General features: G+C 49.3%; 1 protein-coding gene across 1 annotated transcript in view; it reads right to left on the reverse strand.

Moving 5' to 3' along the window:
• The window catches only part of SMARCC1 (SWI/SNF related BAF chromatin remodeling complex subunit C1), a gene marked incomplete at both ends in the record, with an annotated part of 67900 nt that overhangs the window by 41634 nt on the left and 1888 nt on the right, over positions 1 to 24378 (reverse strand). The window contains 12 exons of the mRNA XM_079538265.1: positions 2119 to 2156; positions 2791 to 2850; positions 3410 to 3534; positions 5005 to 5123; positions 5758 to 5883; positions 8870 to 8945; positions 9964 to 10033; positions 12220 to 12289; positions 13927 to 14019; positions 15410 to 15491; positions 19327 to 19412; positions 21074 to 21193. Of these exons, the coding sequence (XP_079394391.1) occupies positions 2119 to 2156; positions 2791 to 2850; positions 3410 to 3534; positions 5005 to 5123; positions 5758 to 5883; positions 8870 to 8945; positions 9964 to 10033; positions 12220 to 12289; positions 13927 to 14019; positions 15410 to 15491; positions 19327 to 19412; positions 21074 to 21193 (1065 nt within the window). The remainder of the gene's footprint in view (positions 1 to 2118; positions 2157 to 2790; positions 2851 to 3409; positions 3535 to 5004; positions 5124 to 5757; positions 5884 to 8869; positions 8946 to 9963; positions 10034 to 12219; positions 12290 to 13926; positions 14020 to 15409; positions 15492 to 19326; positions 19413 to 21073; positions 21194 to 24378) is intronic.

Raw genomic sequence — 24378 nt, forward strand, 5'->3', positions numbered from 1 at the left:
GGTATAGATGTGCTGTGCTGGACATAAAAGATGGACAAACTTTCATAGCAGACATTAGAGCAGCAGATCCCAGGAGCTACAGCACAGTGGGCAGAGGTTTCTCTGGAAGGCAGTTGCTAATAAAGTCAGTAGGAGATGTTTTAACAAGGGGACATCAAACATGGCCACGTGGATTAACAGGCTGAAGGGACCATTCCTCTCTCATCAGAAAGCTGAGAATCAGTGCAGATTTCTGGGGACAGCACACAGAGGCTATTTACACTATTACACTATTACACTATTTACAGCCTCCTCTGGCTCAGGTTTCTTGTGTACCTGTAACACAAGATCCTTACCTTGCCAAAGGTAACTTCACTTCTAACGAATTTCTTTGCCTGAATTACTAAGCCAGCCCCACTTCAAAGAAACAAAAGGCTGTTCAAAACAGCCCAGCCCTTGAAGCAGGATTTTGGGACCACTGCACCTTTTGGGGCAACTCAATTCTCCCGTAGACAAGGTACTCTCCAAACCTATTTACTGACCTCACCATAGCTGTCCAGAAAAGAAGTCTGTCCTCTCCTCATCCCTTCACTCCCCCTCCCTGTCTCCAAGAACAGAACACAGACCATGGCCAAAAAGAGCCAACCCCAAACCAACAAGCCTTTAGCATAGAACGTAAAAGCAACATCTCCCAACCTAGCACAGATTGAACCCTTGCTGCATCAGTTCATAGAATCATAGAATCACCAAGGTTGGAAAAGACCTCAAAGCTCATCCAGTCCAACCGTTCACCCATTCCCAATAGCTCCCACTAAACCATGTCCCTCAACACAACATCCAGCCTTTCCTTGAACACCCCCAGGCTCGGTGACTCCACCACCTCCCTGGGCATCCATTGCAGTGCCTGACCACCCTTTCTGAAAAGTAATTCTTCCTCATGTCCAGCCTGAATCTCCCCTGCCGTAGCTTGAAGCCATTCCCTCTGCTCCCATCACTGATGACACGAGAGCAGAGGCCGACCCCCAGCTCACTACAGCCTCCCTTCAGGAAGTTATAGAGAGCAGTGAGGTCTCCCCTGAGCTCCTCTTCTCCAGGCTGAACATTCCCAGCTCCTTCAGCCTCTCCTCATCAGCCCTGTGTTCCAGACCCCTCACCAGCTTTGTTGCCCTCCTTTGAACACGCTCCAGGGCCTCAATATCTTTCTTGCAGTGAGGGGCCCAAAACTGGACACAGCACTCGAGGTGCGGCCTCACCAGTGCTGAATATAGGGGAACAATCACCTCTCTGCTCCTGCTGGCAGCCCTGTTTCTGATGCAAGCCAGGCTGCCACTGGCCTTCTTGGCCCCCTGGGCACACTGTCGGCTCATGTTCAGCCCAGCATCCATCAATACCCCCAGGTCCGTTTCCTCTACGCCGTCCTCCAGCCACACCGCCCCAAGCCTGCAGCGTCGCCTGGGGTTGTTGTAGCCCAAGTGCAGGACCCGGCATTTGGCCTTGGTGCACCTCATCCCATTGGCTTCAGCCCAGCTCTCCAGCCTGTCCAGATCCCTCTGTAGGGCCTCGCTACCCCCAGGCAGATCCACGCTTCCAGCCCATTTGGTGCCATCTGCGAATGTACTGAGGGTGCACTCGATGCCCTCCTCCAGGTCATCAATCAAGATATTGAAGAGGACAGGCCCAGCACCGAACCCTGGGGAACACCGCTCACCACCGGTCGCCAGCTGGATTTGACTCCATTCACCACCACCGTTCCACAATTCCAGGTTATTCTACACCCTGGAATCAAGGAACTGCAACTAACGTAAGAGTATTTCCCTTGCTGGAGAAGCCCAGTCACTCTTTGTGAGCACGAAACACTGCTCACCTAAGAATGGCACTTTGGCCATCTGCCCATGTGTTTGCACCTAGGTGCTTACACAGCCTGAAACAGCCAAGCTTTACATTTAGCACTGAAATCTAAAGGAAGAAAACCCACAAGCTTTGAAAAATCTGCATCCAAAAGATGTTCATCTGAAAATACATCTGTTTCCACCAGTGACCAATTTGGTCTTAACTATCACTTGAAAAGCACTGCAGGTAAGTCCACAACGATGAAGATTTCAGTTTCCACCAAGCTCAGCATGAAATCACTGCAGTTACCTTTCCTCCAGTCGCCACTGTCTCCTCATCCTGTTCATCTGAAAGGCAAAAGCACTGGGAATTAAACTGATGTCATGCACCTGACTGCTCACACACGCAGTCCTTCCCAGCCGTGAACTGCTTAATTGGAAAGAAGACTGCATTTGTTTTGGGAGGGAAGCGAGGAGGAAAGCGAAGCAGAGCACACATCATTAAGACTATCTCATCTCTATGCAGGCACTCAATGGTCCCACACAAAGGAGCACATCAGAGAGGGGATAAAGAGGAAGATAATTAGAATTTTTCCACGCTTAGGAATCCATAATTAATTACTGCCTGGCCCAGTGCCCTAGATGTACCCTGTATAATAGGACATGGGACACTAGTTTCTATCTCTTATACCAGAGGGCCAGCAAAGCTCAGGGAACCTGCAATTCAGCCTAACTCCTAATAAGAAATAAACATCTACCAAAGAAGAGCTCGTATGTCACTTCCCAAAAAAGCAAACACTGCCTGCAAGGGAACAGACCCAAAAGGAAGAGCACATTTCAAATGGAATACAGGTGAAAACTGAATTAATTCAGAAATCAGAATGAGAGATTCCTTTCACAACTGAGAGTTAAAAATACTCTTCCTGCTGCCCTGCAAACACGACTTTGCTGTAAGAAGGATGTGTGTCCCTGCATGCCTTACCAAGGTCTGCCACTGTTCCTCCTTTCACAGGCGTGTTCTCGCTGTCTTTCTTTGGGTTCACTGCAAAACAAAGATTGCAGCTCTAATGAGTAATCATCAGACAAAATACAATTATCAACGTCCAGCACGCTGCTGCTATCTTATCAATAAACCGTTCTGTTGGTCGGGTCCTTGCAGTTCAGAAGAGTTCATCTGGTCGGGACAGTTTGAGCACAAGAGACCATTTATTTGGCTCCTGTCTGATCTCCCATGGAACACAATGCTGCCTCTATGCAGGCACTGAGGGCTCTGACTGCTGTGCTTTTCCCACCTGCACAGCACCCAGCAATTCCTCCACGCAATCCAGACCAGATCAAGTCAAACTGCCACATCCAAAACGCTTTGGTGCTGGATTTTATTTCTGACTTATCCTTCCTTAACACCCACTGACAAATGTGGGCACTTCTGCCCACACTGGGCATGTCAGAAGAGCCTCCACTAATTCCATATGGTTAGCTTATGGGTATATCCATATGGGTACTCGACATCACAGTCCAAACATCTGACAACACATGCATGTTTTCCCTGTACAGTTCAAGCAATTGCTTTAACGTTCAAATACTCTGTATCTGCAATTTACCATTTTTGGGAAGTACCACTTCTTCTATGTTAGGTACTGGCGTGGGATCCTCCATGTCCTTTGTAAGATCTTCTTGCTCATCTTCTTCCTTCTGCCCTCTCCTTTTCCCATATATGGTTGCTTGTCTGAAAGAAACCATAGAGAAACTCTCTGACAGCTGCACGTGTCAGATGCATTCACCTCGATGTGATCCTTCAGCAGACATCAGGATTAAAGGGCCGGGTTAAAACTCTTCTGTGCAAACAGTGCAGCAGGAAGCGTGGTGGAGTTAACAAAAACCAGTCTGCGCATTACTAACATAATTTAGAAGGGCACTAGCGAGTAATTTTTGCAGCCTAATGATTCAGAAGTGCCTCTCAGTTTCATACAAATGATGGTCTTTTGCCATTGATTCAGGACTGCAGGACACTGCTGTCTGAATTCTGAATGCCAGCACGCTGGCAGCACCTGCATGCCTATGAGACTCAGGGCAGCAGTGCTTCACTTCCATTCCTCCTTTCCCAAGCTGCAATAAGGACACGTGCTGCACGGACCAGAAGAGGCAACAGACCATTGCAAGGCCTTCTGCCTCATCTGGGGAACAAGCAGGCTTTTCCACATCATTTCTACATCCAGAGAAAGTCCTTCCGGGAACAAAGGCAGAATCACCCAGGCCCCTCCTTACAGAAGTGAACTCAGACCACATTTGGAAATAAAGAGTCAGGATTAATTCGTTATCTGACCTTTCTGACCCTCTCATCTCAGACTAAACTAAACTAACCCACAGACGACAGACTTCCAGCACTGCTGCTTCTTTTTTTAAGATAGCACTGCTAAAGAAGCCCTGGTTTTTAACAGATTCAAACAGAATGGCCTGGGTAGCAAAGGAGCACAGTGCTCATCCAGTTCCAATGCCCTGCTATGTGCAGAGTCACCAACCACCAGCCCAGGCTGCCCAGAGCCACATCCAGCCTGGCTTCGAACGCCTCCAGCACCTTAAGCACTTTTTAAGTGCTCCCACCCACACCGCAGAACCCCACCAGTGGTAAGCTTTCATTTGGTTATAATCTTGGCCCTTTTTTTAAAGATCAAACAAGCACAGAGAAAAAAATCAAACACGGCCGACCTGTGGGCAAACTGTAATCAACCAACAGTGCTCAGGTGAAGTGATATTCCAAAAGTTCACTTCAAAACACATGGCTACGTAGATTAAAAGTTCCCCAATTACATGCAGTCATTCCAGTGGCTCTCCTTCAAAACGCACCCCAGCACCACTGCTTGCACTAACTGCAGCTATTTCAGAAGCAGTGAGGGTTTCCCTAAGCTCTATTTCAGTGCAGCACCACGTCCTGCTGCTGAGCAACAGACAACATCAGGACTTGCACGGGTTCTCCTCCACCCACAGGCAATGCACTTCCACACAGAAGTCAAGAAATGATGAACACTGCACTATAAAACCACACGAACCTAGTGTAGAAATAATGATTCCAAACCTAGTGTAGAAATAATGATTCCAGCCTAAGGCAGATCTGAGGTGTGAATAGCGACACGGGACAGGGCCGCTCATAAGCACCCTTCAGAACAGCAGCCCCAGCTTCCCTGAATAAGGCACTCACCCTTTCTTCCCTGATTTTTTTCTTGACTCCACAGGAGTGGGGGGTGGAGAAGGAGAATGCTTTCTCTTCCGTGTGCTTGCTGCTGCTTTCCTGTCTCTCCTCTCAGGACTACGCACGGGCTGTAAGAGAAATGAAAGGCATACTGCAGTTACTGAAATGCTGCAGCCTTCCTTGTTACGTCTTACAACAAAGGAGCTGAAAGCAGTAAGCAGCAAGAATCCTCAGCTCCAGAATGCTTTCCAAACACACCTCTGCCAAGGTGAAGTAATGTAAGTTTTTCATAGCCATCCCTGCTGCAGGAGCTACCTACAGACTGTGCTCTTAGAGCAAGACTCAGCAGCTAACTTCTGGCACGTCCAATGTACTCTACCCATCAGCATTTCCCAGCAAGCAGCCTGAGCTGAAGGTGAAATGAATGCTCTCAGAGTCCTATCAAACTTTCTGCATCAGGAAGAATACGAAATGAGAGCATCTGGAAATCAATTGATGCTGTCCAATGGAGCCCTAGTTTCATTTAAAAGAAAGTACAAAGTCAATCTCTTCTCTTGCCATCCTTGGGAAAGAGAAAGAACGTAGAAATAATAAAAGACGACAACAGTTCTCTGATATGAATGACACACCAGAAGAAAGTCAAACTAAGCTGTACTATCACAGGTACCTAAAGTGTTCAGCTTGTCTGAATCTCAGTCACTATTGCAGAGAGAAGGAGTATTAATGTAGCAGCAGGTCACACACTGAGCTGGAGCCACCTACCTCTTCATTCTTCATGGAGATTCTCTGCCGAAAGCTCACAGATTTCCTGTTCTCATCCACCTCATAATCCTCCTCATTCATCCATTCGTTGAATATATCTGTGTCCAAAATCCACTTGGCGTGAACCTAAAGAACAGAGCAACACGAGGCACATCAGGGACAAGTAGGTGATCCCAGACAGCCAGCATGGATTCACCAAGGGAAGGTCATGCCTGACCCATCTGTGGCCTTCTATGATGGAGTGACAGCACTGGTGCACAAAGGGGAGGCAGCTGATGTCATCTACCTGGGCTTCTGCAAGGCCACGGTCCCTCACCACATCCTTATCTCCAAACTGGAGATATGAGGGGTGCATAAGGAATTGGTTGGAAGGCGGCAGCCAGAGGGCTGCGTTGAACGGCACTGTGTCCAGGTAGCAGCCAGTGATGAGCAGCGTCCCCTGCTCATCTGTTACAGGAGCAGCACTCATCAACGTCTTCAGCAGTGACACTGATGGTGGGATTGAGTGCAGCCTCAGCAAGTGTGCTGATGGCACCAAGCTGAGCAGTGGAGCAATAGCAGAATGAAGGGACGTCATCCAGAGGGACCTCGACAAACTCGAACGGTGGGCCCTTATGAACCTTGTGAGGTTCAACACAGCAAAGGGCAAGGTGCTGCACTTGGGTCAGGGTGATCCCAGCTACAAATACAGACTGGGAGAAGAACTCCTTGAGAGCAGCCCTGAGGAGAAGGACCTGGGGGTCCTGGTGGATGAAAAGCTGACCGTGAGCCAGCAGTGTGCTCTTGTAGCTTGGAAAATCAATGGTATCCTGGGCTCCATCAGAAGAGAGGTGACAGCAGGGACAGGGAGGTGATTGTCCCTCTCCGCTCTGCCCTTGTGAGGCCCCATCTGCAGCACTGCATCCAGGTCTGGAGCCCTCAGTACAAGAAAGACAGGGAGCTGTTGGAGGGGGGCCAGAGGAGCCACAAAGATGCTCAGAGGGCTGCAGCACCTCCCTACAAAGCCAGGCTGAGGGAGCTGGGCTTGTTCAGCATGGAGAAGAGAAGCTGCGGGGTGACCTGAGTGCAGCCTGCAGTGCCTGAAGGGAGCCTGCAGCCAGGAGGGGAGTCAGCTCTTGGAAAGGGGAGATGGCAGCAGGACGAGGGAAATGGTTTGGAGCTGAGGGAGGGCAGCTGGAGGTTGGATGTCAGGGGAAGTTCCCTTCCAACCCAAGGCAGTCTCTGATTCTATGACAATTCTATGAACACAGTGACACGTTGATTCTTGCAAGTACTCACTCTACAATGGACCTAACAGGATGAAGGAAATACTTTCAGCCTTGTTATGGGGGTCTGAAGTTACAGATCTCACAGGAATTTTACACATGTTAAGTGACAGCTCCATGAAGCAATGCTATGAAGGCTGGGCACACTGTAAGCCTGCTGAATGCCATGTCTGCTCTTCTGTCCTTTCAAGTCATCTCAAGTGTGAGGTCAGCTCTCACGGCTGGGGGAATAGCTGTGCATTAAAAGCATTAAAAGCATACTTCAGATACCAAAAATTCCTCTCAGAATCCACCAAGTTTGACACAGATCACCTTAACAGTTAGAATGTGCAGCAATGGAGACAAATAGGAAGAACGGCCATATCTTGTGAGGATTGACTATCCTGATTTAAAACAGCCATCTGCAAGTTTACATAGCTGAATAATGATATTTTCGAGCTTCAGTGTATTTTATACACAAAAAGCTGAAGTCCCATTTATTTACAAGCAGCAGTTTGGAATAGGGAGTGCCTGCACAGACATCACATCCAGTTATTTTCTGACCTGAGCTGCCCTTTCCTAACTCTGCTATTCACATGAACAGTACAGGCACAGAACAATGCTGCATGTGATGCATAAAGGAATAAGCCCTATAATAGAACGTTAAGTAGCATTTACTGCTGTTGGATTGTAACTGCTTTGTACTGTCCTCTTGCAGTGAAGTACATCAGAACGACTTCTTCCATCCCTGCGACGTCAGCTTCGAGCAGAGCTCCCCATTAAGCAAACAGTGCTGCAGAGCAATGTGAGCTGTGGCCCTCAGGGGCTCTTGAAGCAGCTGCTGTTTTCTCAGAGGCTCCCACGTTGGCTCTCACTCCAGGGACAGCTGCGTGCCCACAGCTGTGTGCCTGCAGCAGTGCCAGGGCTCGTGGCACGCTCAGCCAGAGCAAGAACCAACAGGAGAAAAATGAGGCATGAGGCAAAATGAAACCAGCAGGAGGGACGAGGGCACGGGGAGCCCATCCAGCTCTGCTCCGCTGCCAGTACCTGAGACTGCTGCAAATAAAGTTGCCACAACAACAACTGATAAAGAACAACAAGGTTTCAGTTGGACCAGAGGTTTGTTTCCCAAAGAAGCCCATTTCCATATCAGCTGGCTCCCGTTCCTTCCGTCCATTTCCACGTATGAAGTTTCTGCACGCACAAAGAAGTGCTTTAAATCCTGTAATACGTGTGAAGTGCTCGGGCTCCTGACAGCATGGCTCCTTTCTATCACAGCATTCTTCAGAAGAAGATCACCAAGGATGAGGTATTACCCCCATCTCCACTCCTTAACTAATTACACCCAGTAATGAGCAGCCAGTGCTCCTCCCAGAGGCAGCTCAACTCAGCAGCAGAGGAAGGAATTACCTTTAGCACAAACCCCCCCAAGTCAGGCCAGAATAAAGGTGGTAATTTTAGCATCATTAGGTGGTGGAGTCACCGAGCCTGGGGGTGTTCAAGGAAAGGCTGGATGTTGTGTTGAGGGACATGGTTTAGTGGGAGCTATTGGGAATGGGTGAACGGTTGGACTGGATGAGCTTTGAGGTCTTTTCCCACCTTGGTGATTCTATGATTCTATGATCATAGGGATGCGTCCATCTGCCCTCATCATCCACAAGGAGATTTTCCCCACGGTGCCCCTCTCCAGACCAAAGAAACCTGTTGGGGGTTTTCATTACAGCTCTACAAAAATCACTCTCTTTTTCCATATATATGGAAATACAGCTACTGACACCCAGCAGCACATTAAGACATCTACCCAGTAGCATTCACGGATGGGTTACACCAATGCAGTAACTCTGGGAAGCTCTTTAAGGGACACTCACCTTCCACGGCTTTTCAGGAATTGGAGGATCCTCAATTTCAGCATCTATTTCGTTGGCATGAACCCAAGTGTCATAGCTAATGAGAAGAGGCAGAGAAAACAAAATTGGTCCCCTGGGCTGCTCATCCAGAGACATCACCAGCAGGAATATTTATTCAGCAATTCTGACATCTGCAAATCACACTGCTGCGATGGAACGGCACATTATTTTCCACTCAGTGGAAGTCAAACAAAGGAATCATCACTGGTTCCTGCTGTGGGAACAGGGCACTCTGAGAAGAGAGGGGTCTGAGGCATCCAGGGCACATTTCTCACTTTGTGAACTCAGAACCCATCTCGGTGATGTCATCTCCTGCCTGGAATTGCACATCTCTGCATTCAGGGGTACAGCACACGTGGTGTCACTCGTGCAAACCCTGCCAGGAAGTTCACTGTTTCTGAAGACTTCAAGGCAGGAGATACCACACTCTTAGGAGAAGAAAGAATGCATCCCCTTCTTCAATCCCTACTGCAGAACCCAGACATTACTTACAGTCACTTTTCCACATATCATTCCCCTCATAAATCTGTTTGTTAATATTAAGAAACTGCACTCCAAACCAAACCAAACCCCCTCATAACCAGGTGCTGAGCAGCTGGAAGAAGGCATACTTCAGAAAAGATGGGTGTGCAGCATTTTCTTACTGTTTATGCTGGTATTTATAACTATCTTTACATACACACCTACACAGTAGGCACACCCTTGGTTATACGATACAAATAAAAAATATTTAATAGCTCATCAGCAGGAAGAAGGAAGCTTAAAGCACGATGTTGTTTGCTCTCTCCTGCTGAAACGTGCAGAGGGCACTGGAGAACACATCTGTGCCCACTGCTCTGCAGAACAAGAGTGCAGCCACACAGCTGGGACATCCTCCAGCAGGTTCACTGACAGCACTGAGGGCAGAGCACAGCCATCAGGAAAGGCAAAACTCAGTATGCTGGAAGAGCAGCTTGTCTGAGGGCATGGATTGGCCTAATGGCAACTTCTAAGCAGTCCTTTGCCTTTAACTAAACTTGGGATTTGAGGTGTGCTTTCCTCCCCCCTGGATTTACCTGTCTGGAAAGAAGCCCCAGTGCACCAGCACCTGCTTGTCTTTTTTCATCACTGGTCTCAACCATTCATCTGCAAAGGGGAAACAGATCTAGATCAGATTCAGATTGCAAAGTACATAACACACTGTTTTGCTTTCCTAGAGTCAAGCATAAAAAGGTTAATGCAATCATCTCTTTTTAAGCACGCTGCAGTGCAATTACAGTGCCCTGACCCATAACAGTAATACAGTTGCCTGCATCAACTTTGCCATGCATAAATGTTCATGTGCTCAAATCACAAATATTAAATTAGGAAAATCATTTTAATGCAAACAATGATTGCATTTCCTTCCCTGGCCATACGTATCCATGCCCTAACGTGCTCATGACTAAAGCCCAACGGAGCCCGAAACGCTCATCAGCTTCCCAGCAGCAGGAGGAGCTGCTGGGGGGGCACACAGCACTGCCAGCTCCCCCAGGCCCATCATCTCCCCAAAGCTCAGAGTAAAACCTTCACAATGACATCCTGCAAAGACACCAGCAACAACACGCTGAGAGACACTCTCCAGCCTGCCACAATTCTCTCATCATTGTGCAGCTGAAAGGACTGAAGCTCTCCCAGAATGTTTTCTTGTCAACCAGTAAATACACGGATATTTTAAAACCTTCTCAGACTTATGATGCCCTCATTATCTCCTATTGTTCCACAAGACTCTCCCCAGAATTAAGTTCTACTCTCAACACAGCCCAGAGAATGACCCTGAAGAGCTGCACATGTGGAACATCACTGCTTGAATTCACAGCTCTTCTCTCAGCTCACTGCAAACCAGGCAGCCCTGGCATGCCCACTGACTGCACAACCACCACGTCCAACCCTTGTCAACAACCTGAAGCAGTGGTAAAAGCAATGCAAACTTGTGGCTAGACGTTCCCAGAAGCACAGAACACACAGAACAGCACACCAAGGGACACACAGTCCTCCAACATCCCAATGTGGAAGTGAACACTTCCATCTAGTGGAGCTGGGATGCCAGGACGCACCAGGAACAGCGAGCCGTGGCAGAGCACCAGCAAGGACCTGCTTCTTCACACAGGCAGACAGCACAGCTCATTTTTGCTATCTGATGAAGGCTAAAGCTGTTAAATTGCTCCTGAGAACCTACTGCATACAAACACGTTATAATAAAGCCAACAGTCTCCATTGATCAAGTCTGTTACTGTGTCCACCTTGCAAACCACGGGCAACGACAACATTCCCCATCTATAACCCAGAAAGGGCAGAACATGGCAGAAAGCTTCTCATTCTCTTTTACTTTGGTGTCTGTGATACCTTTTGCACATCCTGCTGTCCCCTAATACTGTTCCACTCAACTTTTGGCCAATTCTTACACAATGGGGGAATACATCAAGGAAGGAAAAAAAAAAAGGTAATGAAAACTTCAGCTTTAATTTCCCTACTTCCATTATCCTTCCTTCTAATGTTTAATTCTAAGCTAAGTTGATTTGTCCCTCAGTTCTTCCAGACCCTTAGGCTTTGGTCCCCCTCACCCTGTAAGTTATCTGGGTCAAACTCAACGTTCACTTGCTTGCTGCACTCAGCAATAAACACTGATATCCCAGCTAACCCAACTGCTAAGAGCTGTGCCAAATAAAGATGCTCAGAGGGCTGCAGCACCTCCCTACAAAGACAGGCTGAGGGAGCTGGGCTTGTTCAGCATGGAGAAGAGAAGCTGCGGGGTGACCTGAGTGCAGCCTGCAGTGCCTGAAGGGAGCCTGCAGCCAGGAGGGGAGTCAGCTCTTGGAAAGGGGAGATGGCAGCAGGACGAGGGAAATGGTTTGGAGCTGAGGGAGGGCAGCTGGAGGTTGGATGTCAGGGGAAGTTGTGTGCTGTGAGAGCGGTGAGGGGCTGGAACAGCTGCCCAGAGAGGCTGTGATGCCCCGTCCATCCGTGGAGGTGTTGGAGGCCAGGTTGGATGGGGCCCTGGGCAGCCTGGGCTGCTGTGAAATGGGGAGGTTGGTGGCCCTGCATTGGTGGGGGGTTGGAGCTTTGTGACCCTTGGGATCCCTCCCAACCCAACCATGCTGTGATGCTGTGTGTGATTCTTTGTTAAACCAAATAGTTAGAAGCAGAGCACAGCAATTCTATCCGGAGTTGTTAATCCTAAAAATGCTTTACAAGAGCTCTCAGGAGCAGGTTAACAACATTCTGTGCCTGTGTGAAATCTCCCAAAGGTGCTAAAAGATTATTTCCACTTCAGAATTGGAAAGCATCTTTACCATCATCCATTGAGGTAGGACTTGGATACACGTGGTGGGTGGCCTTGGATTTCTCCTCAGTTACTGTTCCCTGTGGAAAAGGTGAGGAGAAAAGACACCAGGTGAGCAACCATCTCATTCCCCCCCAAAAACAACTGTTGCCTTATACCCACATATCTCATGCAACCCAGAAACAATGAAGGCTCACTGCAACTACAGAGAACACAACCTCTAATTGAAGTGCTAGCAAAAAAGCAATTTTAAGTGAATTTCTAAATACTACAATTTAAGCACAAACAGGAGCTTCGCTACATATGGCTGCCATGAATAGGAGGACGTTCCTAATAAACAAGCCTTTACATTAAGAGACAAAAACTTACGGTCTTTTTTACACTCCAACATAGTCACACAAAGGGAATGTATCAGAAACAACAATGCTATACAATTTTGTGACCAATGCTCAAGCATAAACATACTTTCTATTCTTGAAGGTTTACAACAATTCACATATAAGCAGCAACAAGAGGTGAACCGTCACACGCTCACAAAGATGCCACAATTACACTCCCAGGGGTCTAATCATCATGGATGAAAATCCTGCTCGACAGCTGAGGATCTGTTAGATATCTTCAGCTCTGTGAAAGGGGAGATGGCAGCAGGACGAGGGAAATGGTTTGAATGGAGGGAGGGCAGCTGGAGGTTGGATGTCAGGGGAAGTTGTGTGCTGTGAGAGCGGTGAGGGGCTGGAACAGCTGCCCAGAGAGGCTGTGATGCCCCGTCCATCCGTGGAGGTGTTGGAGGCCAGGTTGGATGGGGCCCTGGGCAGCCTGGGCTGCTGTGAGATGGGGAGGTTGGTGGCCCTGCATTGGTGGGGGGTTGGAGCTTCGTGATCCTTGAGGTCCCTTCCAGCCCAACCATGCTGTGACTCTGTGAGTAACTTGAGAAAAGCTATACAGTTAAAGCTGAGAAGATGATTCAGAACCATAACACAGCAAATACATTTAACCTGGGAAGGAAAGCATTCCCTTTGGCTACCAGCAGTGAGCTGTCTTGACACAAAGGACTACAGAGCACATTCCCTCCCCACTCACCCAGAGCAGTGCTCTGCTCAGAACTGTCTGTCCAAAGAGTTCACATCCCAGAGGATTTCCCTCAAGAGGAGTGAAAGCCCATTTATGTTTTAAAAGATGAAGGCATTAACCTTGCTCAGGCCATCACTGAGTGTGTTAAACTACAAAGATGTTGATTCTTGTGGAAGTGCACTAACAAGAACCTGATGTTGCTTGTGCTCTGTTCAGCATAAATAAAATAAAAAAAGTAATAAAAAAGACCTAAGAAGGCAGCGTTTTTAAGACTGAAACTTCTTTATGCTTGCTCCCACACGTCTAGAACAGTTATGCTATGCACTGCCTTTTTTGGGCTCAGACTTGGACAAACTGTGAGCTTCTGCTTTCCGTGAGCAGAATTCAACATTAAATCAGCTCAGGCCTGCAGCAACCTCACTGAGAAAACACATCTCACACTGCTGGCTGCTTTAAGCCTCAGCAGCTCATTTACTTTCAGAGCAGAGCAATGATTCAGCACCCACGTGATGACAACCACTCATGGCATCCTACAGATGGCTGACCCGCGGTCTGAACGGACTTCTTGCTGCTGCCTGGCACCCAAACATCACCAGGATGCTGCAGCCACGCAACACACCGTCCTGGGAAATGCTGTGTCACTCACCTGGTGACGTTTGACAATATCCTTCAGTTTATTAGCCAGCTTCAGCTCTATATCTGGAATGAGGTAGATGGTTGGTCTGCTCAGACAGTTGTTCTGCGGAGAGGAGACAAAATAAGGAATCAGCAGATGGTGTGTGACCAAACAATTCCTATCGCAACCACAATGCTGCAAAAAGCTCACAGGGGCCCAGATGTGTCAGACAGGTGAGATGTGCTAACTGCAGCCCCAGCAGCCCTCAGGACAACACTCCCATGCCCACCCCCTGCTGGAGCCTCATCCTCAGCTCATTTCTGCAGCTGTGCTGTTCACCCATCACAGGGCTGTTGGTGTAGGGAATGGGAGCACAGCTCACCACAGCAGTTCCTGTCTTGCTTTCACAACACATCCTTGATAAAAGCCATGTCTTGGATTTCAAAGTATCCTGACAGGACCTTCATTAAGGGGAATTTAAGTTCCCCACCTGACAAGTTGCAGCCCCACGCTGCCCTGCTGCCTGTGCATTCCCACAGCCCTGACAGGGATGCCTTTCATTCACTTGGGATTGAACATGCACATTATTACGGGCACATTCAGCTGTATGATTTTAACACTTTTGAAATATGAAGCACTGTTTCTTATCCTTCTCTCATTTCCGTTTTTGACAATCACTTGAAAGTTACGTTTGTTGTTATGCTGTCTGACAATAAAAGACAGAGCTCAGGTTCTACAGTTTGGGAAAAATACTTCATTATTCTCATCCAGCAGTAAAAAAAGAGAGCAAATAACTTCAGATGGAACTCCATACAGCTGCTACCTGATGTTTCCTGGTAGCAGCAATGGAGGTCTGCCAGAAGAAGTGAGGGTCAAAATACACTCCAGCCCTGAAAAGGCTCAATCTCACAACAATGCTGAAAGTCTCAAGGAGGAAAGACTGGATGTTCAGAGCAGCAGTTACTCAGGCCTGAAGGTGGGAGCTGCACGGGATGATGGAGATGTTGGGGATGCACTGCCCAACCTCACTGGCATTTTTCCTCGCCCTGAGTGCATCCATCAAGTACCAGTGTGAACACCCCAAAGCTTTCTCGTAGTTCAACAAACGTGACCAAGATGGGGAAGGAGAGGGAAGGAAATACTTAAAACTTAGAGAGAAGTTAGAGTGGAAGCTCTTCAGCTTCATGAGGAAGCTGAGGTAGGTAACAGCAGGACTGGTAAAATGGTTTTAAATTGAAGGAGAAAAGACTGAGGTTGGATGTCAGGGGAAGTTGTGTGCTGTGAGAGCGGTGAGGGGCTGGAACAGCTGCCCAGAGAGGCTGTGATGCCCCGTCCAGCCCTGGAGGTGTTGGAGGCCAGGTTGGATGGGGCCCTGGGCAGCCTGGGCTGCTGTGAAATGGGGAGGTTGGAGGCCCTGAATTGGTGGGGGATTGGAGCTTCGTGATCCTTGGGATCCCTCCCAATCCAAGCCATTCTATGCACAGGGAACTCCAGGCTGATCTGAGTCTCTTGCCTGCACTAGTGTTTTCTCAATGTTCATGAACATCTCCACGTTTCGGTCCATCCGGGATGGGTTCTGCAGGTCAAACCTCCGCCTGTAGAGGGAAACCATTCAAAAAGTATTAAAGGATTCAACTTCCCTCTGCTCAGAAGCAAAGAATCTCTCATGTTACACATAAAAAACAACACACTGGGAAGCTAGACAGGAACATTCAGGGCACAATCAAGTTTTGCTTCACTTGGTTGCCCTCAAGTGAAAAAAAAAAACAACACAATGAAACAATCAACAAAATGAAAATGATCTGTGATAGGTTTAAGAAAAAGGAAGGCTGGAATTGTCCAGCAAAACCCTGCAGAAGGGCTGTGTCTTCCACTGCAGGCACAGGGGATAATTCAATGGAAACCATCAAATATTCAAGGCAGATTTCAATAGCTGGAGGGGGAAAACCCTCGACCCAGTGGTGGAGTTTGTCCAACCGCTGTGTGCTCCCAGCACCCACCCCAAAATCCAGCCCAGGAACATGGGCAATCCCTTCCTGAGCCATGAGAAGGGTCTCATGCACAGCACAGGGCAGCTAACGACCCACATCAACATTACAGAACAGCCCAAGCTGGAAGGGGCTCATTGAGAGCACCGAGTCCACCAAGATGATCGTCTTTATGGGACTCTGGTACTTTAAAGCTCTCTGCTGCAGTGAGAAATGAATCCAAGTCTGGCAGTGACAGTGCAGATGGAAGCATCCGTGAGAAAGGGGGAAGGCAGAAGCACGAGAGTCCCAGCAGGCATCCTGCAGACCCACCTGCACGTGTTGCAGGTGAACCACCTTGAGTGAAGGACCTGAACAGCGTGCCCCCAGAAAGGGTGAGGCTGGGCACTGATGGCACTAAGAGCACTGCATGAGCCATGGGCACAGAGCTGCGGGGCTCCAAGGCAGGCTCAGCCCAACACAACATTGCCCCGGGTGGTCAGCACTGCCTGCTGCACCTCTGTGCCTGTGCAGCTTTGGAAACAGCCACCAGCTGGGGCTGAGAGTGCTCTGAATTGGAATGCTGAGCTGGCAGCCAGGAGTGGTGAGGGATTTCAGCATGTAGAAATACTTCCCACAGCCATGAACTCACTACCCTGCAGCGACTGGCGAGCTGCTCCGAGTTCAGAGCGCAGCTCCAAGCACCAGAACGCAGTGCTGTGCTCGTATGTTTCATGACTGTTTCTTTTAGACACACACTTCTTTCCAGTAATGCATCAAATCAATGTTTTAAGTTCATAAATATGCAGCAAAGGTAAACCAAAGCAGGACTGAAGTCAGAAAACCCATTACTGCACAGCCAGGGCATCACAGAGGCGCTGCTGAACATAACCCAGACCCTTCAGCTGCGGCTGCCATGTCTTCCTTCACCAGGGGCTCAGCATCAGGCAGCAGCTGCCCGACGCAGCACCACACAGCATCAGCAGAAGGCTTTTCCTACGTTCCATTACAGATGCATCCCCTCCTGCTAAGGAGCTGGGAACAAATGGCAGAGGATACCTGACATAGCTGTTGTCTGTGCACGCGGGAGCTGCGTGCTGAGGCAGGACGAGCACAGCCCAACGCACCGCTGCACCAACACACGCAGGATGCTGAGCAAAGCCCAGCCACTTCTTCAGGACTCACACACTGATGTGTCATGGTTTATTCAAACCACGTGTGCTTCGGATAGGTAAAGTTTCAAGCAAGCAAATGGAAATAAATGTCAAATTAATGCTAAAGGATCTACTTCCTAATGGCCAACAGCTGGCAGTGCCTCTGAAACAAAGACGTGAGGCGCTCTGGTTTGATCAAAGCTGTTACATTTGGTTGCCTGCAACCTGCATTTTGGATTCATTAAATGCTATTCATGCCCCACACTTTTGCAGCCCGGACTCGAAGAGAAGCACATCCATGTACCAAGCAACAGAACTCTTTGTAAAGGAGATGAAATAGCAGTGCTAATCCCTCCTGTGCTCAGATTACAGGACACCTCTGGCAGGTTTTAGCCACCAACCACTTCAATGGCAGTGACAGGCAGGGTATGTCCAGCTGCACTGGGTAAGTGCACTTTTCAGACATACCTATTATGGCGAGGAAAGGTACTTCTCCTATAAGACAGATCATTCACAAACAGGTTAAGCAAGAGCGACAATGCATACCATCAAATCAAAAATCATATTTCAGGCAAAACACCACGTATTATTTGGTTGGGTCAGTGAAGGACACATTCCAAGATCTAAATCTGATTCACAGAGTTAAGTTTCCAGTATTACTTCCCTCTACATCCCACATGCACGACCACAAGGCACTACCCACTAGTGCTGAGGAACCAGCAAGAGAGTGAGAAGAGAGGAGGCAGCCGCGTGCCTGCGCTGTGCTGACAACTGCAACGAATGAAAACTCCATTTGTTCTGGAATAAAAAAGGGGAGCATGGAAGTGGCTCCTACTTGATGAATATTTACCTGCAGGCAAAGAGGCAGCAAGGCAACTCTGAGTGCTAGGGCACACAGAACACTGCCAACAGGCATCTCGCCCCAGGTGCTGGCAGTCAGGAAACAAAGCCTGGCAGCACTTCACTCCTTCTTGCTCTCCCATATAAGCACCTCAGATATCCGATGTGCTGACGTCAGTATGAACGACTCAAAACCAACCAGCCCTACCAGAATAACTGGATTTTTGCCTTTTGAATTGCTTTTGTGGGTCACAGAAACACAGCCAGTTCCAGGAACGCTCTTACAGGTCTGCACAACATCAGATCAAGAGTTATTTAAATGCTTGTACAAAACCCATCTCTGCGTGCTTTTATCTCAAGACTTCTCATCCTCATTTTCCTCTAATGTTCTCAAATACAGTAACTCGTGCCTTCCTGGAAGAACCTTGAAGGACCTCGGAAGGGTCTTGATGATCAGAGGGCTGGAGCAGCTCTCCTATGAGGAAAGGTTGAGGGACCAGGGCTTATTTAAGCTTGGAAAATAGAAGGCTGCAGAGAGACCTCAGGGTGGCCTTCAGTGCTTGAAGGGAGCAGATAAACAGGAGGGGGAACGGCTGTGTGTGAGGGTGGGTGGTGATAGGACAAGGGGGAATGGTTTAAAGTGAGACAGGGGAGGTTTGGGTTGGATATGAGGAGGAAGTTTTTCAGCCAGAGGGTGGTGAGGCACTGGCACAGGTTGCCCAAGGAGGCTGTGGATGCCCCAGCCCTGCAGGCATTCAAGGCCAGGCTGGATGTGGCTCTGGGCAGCCTGGGCTGCTGGTTGGTGACCTGCACACAGCAGGGGGTTGGAGCTGGATTTGTGCATTGTGCTCCTTTGCAACCCAGGCCATTCTGTGATTCATTCTATGATTCTGTGGCTAACTTAGAGCTGCAGAAGCCAGAACTACATGGATATCACATGAAGAGCTTTACCACTCGTGTCAGTGGTACAGGGCAGAGCTTTAACTCACACTCCTCATTTATGGAGGTTGAGAAGCAGCGGATTGCTTTGTATTTATGTGATGTGATATATATATTATGTGTCTCTGCAACAATTCATATTCCTCAGCTACGAATAAACCCCATGCTCAATACAGTAACAATGATCTGCATCTTCCAGATGGGAAGCAGTTTCTACAATAAGGGATTAATTTGTTCTATCAGATGGCAAATAAATGCAAAAAAGAAAAGTCTCAAGTTTGTAATCAACTCCTAACCTCAGAGCTCAGGAGCCCAAACTTGGACAACTTGTCTTCAAATTGAGGAATGTAACTCGGGTGTTTCTTTAGACAAAGCTACCATCAGCAAAGCAGGGAAAAAAGTCCTCTTCCCATCTCCAACTCCCTTGCCTACCCAATTCTCCAGCAAGTATTAAATCTCAAGGAGTCTGCATAGGCATTTCATGTGCTTCATCACATGCAAAAGGTGTACAAACCAAAATCAGAACTTACCAGCCCTGTTCATTCTTATATTTGTAAGCAGCACCAAGAATGTGACATAATGTACCTCCAGCTTTGAAATCCATGAAGCACTTTGCCTAGAACCAGAAAGAAAAGTGAAAACGGTGGCACCCAGGAGTGTTTGCTAATGCAGAACCAGCACCAAATCACACCACTGGCAGTACTGCCAAATGCTTTAAATTTATTCTTCCACCAGGTATGGGAACGCCATGGAACATTGCCTTCTTGGCTCTGGGGCTGCTAAGGGAAAGAGAAGCAGCTCTGGGACATATCACATAACTGCTGTCCAAAACCAACACGCAAAAGATCCTTCAGAAGCATTCAAAAGGAACACAGCTGCCTCTGCTGCACCACCTGTTCAGAGCTCTGCTGTGCACCCAAAGTGACCCAGAGCCCGAAGCACGGCAGGCAGCTGCCCCTCAGGAGGCCACAGAATAACAGAAGGAAAGAGCTTCCAGCAGTGACACCAAAACCAGGAGACAATCCTTGGGGAGACAGAATCCCTTCAACCATTTCACCTAACAAAATCCATCGTGAGGAGGTGACCGAGATCAACTGGCCTCACAATCTGCTGCCTTAAGGGCTGCTTCCTCACTACAACCTTCACTGAAACACAGAAGCAACTACAGGTAATTGCCATTTTGCTATTTGAGAACTAACAAGGTTGGACAACAAGCCCTTCAGTGCTGTAACCATGAGGCATTGCTGCGGTCACATCTCTGCCCTGCACCCATGCATAGGGCTGGTGCAGCACTGCATCCCTGCCAGCTGCAGCCCAAACAGAGCCAGCAGCCTCAGCACAGTGCCAGGCCTCAGGGCTCCCTGCACTGCACCCTTCACCATGTGTGTTTTGTACTTCATGTTCCTTTGACAAAACCCTCCTCAAGGCACACAGGATGCAAAGCACACGGGGCCGACCTCCAAGTCCAGTCCCGAGGATGTCACTGGTAAAGGTGCACCAAGTTTGAACTCAAAATGCTCCCAGGAAGCCTTACAGGCTGGGATTACTTCTGTCTGTCAGTGCAGTGAGTGACTGGTGAGCTGTCCTGGACTAATGAGGTCAGTGCACTGCTACAGATGTGCTCCTGCCTCTTTCCAGCATCGGTGGCATCACGGGTGAGATGGCTTCAGTTGGAATTTCTAGTTATTCAGGTGTCAGGTGTTCCCAGTACTTGAAGAGAGCATTTAAACAGGAGGGGGAATGGCTGTTTGTGAGGGTAGATGGTGATGGGACAAGAGGGAATGGTTTTAAAGTGAGACAGGGGAGGTTTGGGTTGGATATGAAGAGGAAGTTTTTCAGCCAGAGGGTGGTGAGGCACTGGCACAGGTTGCCCAAGGAGGCTGTGGATGCCCCAGCCCTGCAGGCATTCAAGGCCAGGCTGGATGTGGCTCTGGGCAGCCTGGGCTGCTGGTTGGGGACCTGCACACAGCAGGGGGTTGGAACTGGATTTGTGCATTGTGGGCCTTTGCAACCCAGGCCATTCTGTGGTTATAAAGTCATGCATCAGTGCCTACAGGCTTGATTTAATGCTTAACAGTTCACATAAGACACCTACCCAACATCACCCAACATCAAAACCTTCCCCCAGCATTCAAGAAATCATCTCCAAACACATACCCAGACCTCTTGCAGATACCAGCCCCTTGCAGATGTGCCACTGAAGCCTTTGGCTGAGCAGAGCCCCAGCACAGAGGGCAGCAGCACAACCCCAGTGAGACAGAGCTGTGTGACACTCACCGGGAGCTTGGTGAAGGCAGGATTGGTGACATGTTTCCCAAAGGCATCTTCCTGGAACTGCAGCAGCTGCACCACCAGCCCAGCCAGAGTTTTGTTGGTAGGAGCATCTGCTTGCACATACTGAAAGACAAAGCACACAGGCTGCCTTGGCACGGAGGCTGACACAACATGGAGAGAGGCTCCCCGAGTCCCCAGCCTGCTTGGTCAGCTGCAGAGCAGAGTTCAGGGATTGCTGGGGATAAGGGTCAGGCATGGGTGAGCACACCGCACCTATCTGTGCAGCACCGCAGATTCCTTGCAGCCAGCAGTGCCTTACAGAGAGATTCACTGCCTGAGTCTGATTCTGTTCCTAATACAGGAAGAGGCCAATTACAGCCCAGGCATGCACAAGGCTTCCTACAGCAACTTCCATGCATGCTTTACAACCAATCACTTCCAAACATCACACAGATACAGAAAGATATGAGAGAATGTAAAATAACGTTACTCCTAATGTAACTCTATGCACTTACAGGATGCAACCTTCTCACCAAGGCTCCTGAGCAGAACATGACTTGCTCACATAAAACAATCAGCTCCCCTACATCCATGAGCAGTGAAACCTTTGTGCTTCGTTCATATCAAATTCTCCTAAAGCCCCTTAAAAAACCTGAGCCGGGACCTTCAGAAGATGGAAGCAATGGTGTCACACAGCAGTCAGACCTCACCAAGTCTCCCCAAGCGCTGTGCACACTGACACACCACAAACAACACTCCCTTTGTGTCCTACAGCATCGCACAGCTCCTGCCATACAGCCGGGACACAGCCCAGCTGCTCCAGGACACACACAGCCCCAGCTGCACACCTAATTGGAAACACAGCTAATTGGGAACACAGCTCCATCACATCCCAAGGCTGCATTTCCAAAGTTAAGCATCCCTGCAGGCCGTGAGCCTTCCATCCTACTGTTAAGCGCACCAGCACGCCTTTAGCCATGCCTTACACCAAGAAGGATGACTTACATGCATGCAGGGCAGTATACGCTTTCAAAGCTGCGTACCACCTCCCATCTGCTCCAGCGTGGTGCCACAGCCAGCAGTGTGCAGATGAGCACACCTCAGCTCCCCAGCTCTTTGCATTGCACTGCGCACAGCTCCGAGCAGAACAGCCCCCAGCTCAGCAATTCCTATTGCCATGCGACCGAGGGAACGGCAGCCGCAGGGCAGGGCGCTGCTGTACGGCACTCAGGGTTGCACCAACGTGAACAACAAAAGCACAGTGAGCAACTCGCAGCAAAGCAGAGCTGTAACGCCGTGCCTCCCCTCTGCGTTCTCTGGGGAGGTGACAGCAGTGCAGCTCTGCAGCCCCGCAGCCTTCACTGTTGTGTCAGCAGCGAACAGCACGCAACTTCATCACCACAGTAACTCAGCCCATGGGGGAAGCCCAACCGATGCCGCCACGTTTGCTTCTTTCATCTGGGTAAAAGTCAAAGCTGTCTGCGCCGAGTCTAGCTGTACTGTCAATTAATAAAGCATCAAAAATGTATAAAAAAAAAAAAAAAAAAGCAAACATTGGCAGCTATTCCAGGCCAACGGGGAAGCAGTACAGAGCAGCTCTGTGCTTACGGCTGCTGGAAAAAACAAACCACCGGCAAACCAAGAACTGAATTCAGCCAACCCCCACAGCACTACAGCCACCTTATGGCACCAGAAACCCACCGTGATGAGGACAGCAGCCCTCGAGCCATTTCTGCACTCAGTGCCTTGCCATCCTTGTGCATGGGAACCTACCTGCCCAGCTCTCCCTTTAGCAGAAGGCCACAAGCCTTCAGAAGGGAGCAGCGAGACTCCTCTATCACACAGCAAAGGAGAATGCAGGTCTGCCCTGCAGGCTCCAGTGCAGCAGAGCTAGGATTTCCTGACGGGCAATCCATGGTTTTGAAGGAGCTAATGAGGCCAAAGCCATGTCTGCAAGCTTCCCTCTCCTCCCCACAGCAGCCAGAACCAGCTCCAGAAACACGTGGCTCTTCTTTACTGGGAGCGTGGCGAGACACTGGCACAGGTTGTGCAGTGAGGCTGTGGATGCCCCCTCCCTGCAAGCACTGCAGGCCAGGCCGGATGGGGCTGTGAGCAGCTGCTGTGCCGGGAGGTGTCCCTGCCTACAGCAGGGGTTGGAACTACGTGATCTTTAAGGTCCCTTCCAACCCCAACCATTCTATGACTACGACCTGCAGCCCAACAGCTCTGGTGTAGGAGGATCGTGTGACTGCCTGACCCACACTGCACGCTTCCCAATCTACCACAAGGACAGAAAAACCACTCAGAGCAGAGAGGCACAGCCTGCAGGAGGATCCACTGATCCTCTCCAGCAGATTTGCCATTACAGCAGCATGGAAAAAGCCTTTGTCACAGATATCAGGGATGGATTTGTATGCCCAGCATCACTGTGGTTCCTGACCTCGACCAACCCTGTCACAGCTCTGCATTGCACACAGACAGCCCTTCCTCCCCCAGACAAAGACCATCCCAGATAACTGGGCAACAGCCAAAGGCAAACCAACACCACAAGACTTGGATTTCACTTACGGCCCTTTCTCCTTTTTATAAAAGCAAGCACACAAAAGAGCTCCAAACACAGAAACATCGTAGCGTTAGAGATCCCCAAGCACCAACACAACAAAAAGTGAACCGCCCAGGTTGTCCCTCACTTCTCAAGTGCAAGATGTTGCACTTCTGCACCGCCTGCATTAAGGGAACAGGGATGAGGAGGGAGCTCACAATGGGACATGAGGAGCAGAGCCCATCAGCTGTGCTTCAGAGAGATCAGCCTGGAGAAGAGAAGCTGCGGGGTGACCTGAGTGCAGCCTGCAGTGCCTGAAGGGAGCCTGCAGCCAGGAGGGGAGTCAGCTCTTGGAAAGGGGAGATGGCAGCAGGACGAGGGAAATGGTTTGGAGCTGAGGGAGGGCAGCTGGAGGTTGGATGTCAGGGGAAGTTGTGTGCTGTGAGAGCGGTGAGGGGCTGGAACAGCTGCCCAGAGAGGCTGTGATGCCCCGTCCATCCCTGGAGGTGTTGGAGGCCAGGTTGGATGGGGCCCTGGGCAGCCTGGGCTGCTGTGAAATGGGGAGGTTGGTGGCCCTGCATTGGTGGGGGGTTGGAGCTTCGTGATCCTTGAGGTCTCTTCCAACCCAACCATGCTGTGACTGTGATCAGCTCTTCGACTTACGGTCTTACAGCTACTTCTATACTGGCACTTCATAGCCAGCAATAGGTGTAACCCCTTGGCAGTGGGTTTACTTTGGAGTATGGGATGAGAGCTCCTGCTGCTG

The sequence above is a fragment of the Tetrao urogallus genome, assembly GCF_951394365.1.
Source record: "Tetrao urogallus genome assembly, chromosome: 7".
Lineage (NCBI taxonomy): Eukaryota > Metazoa > Chordata > Aves > Galliformes > Phasianidae > Tetrao > Tetrao urogallus.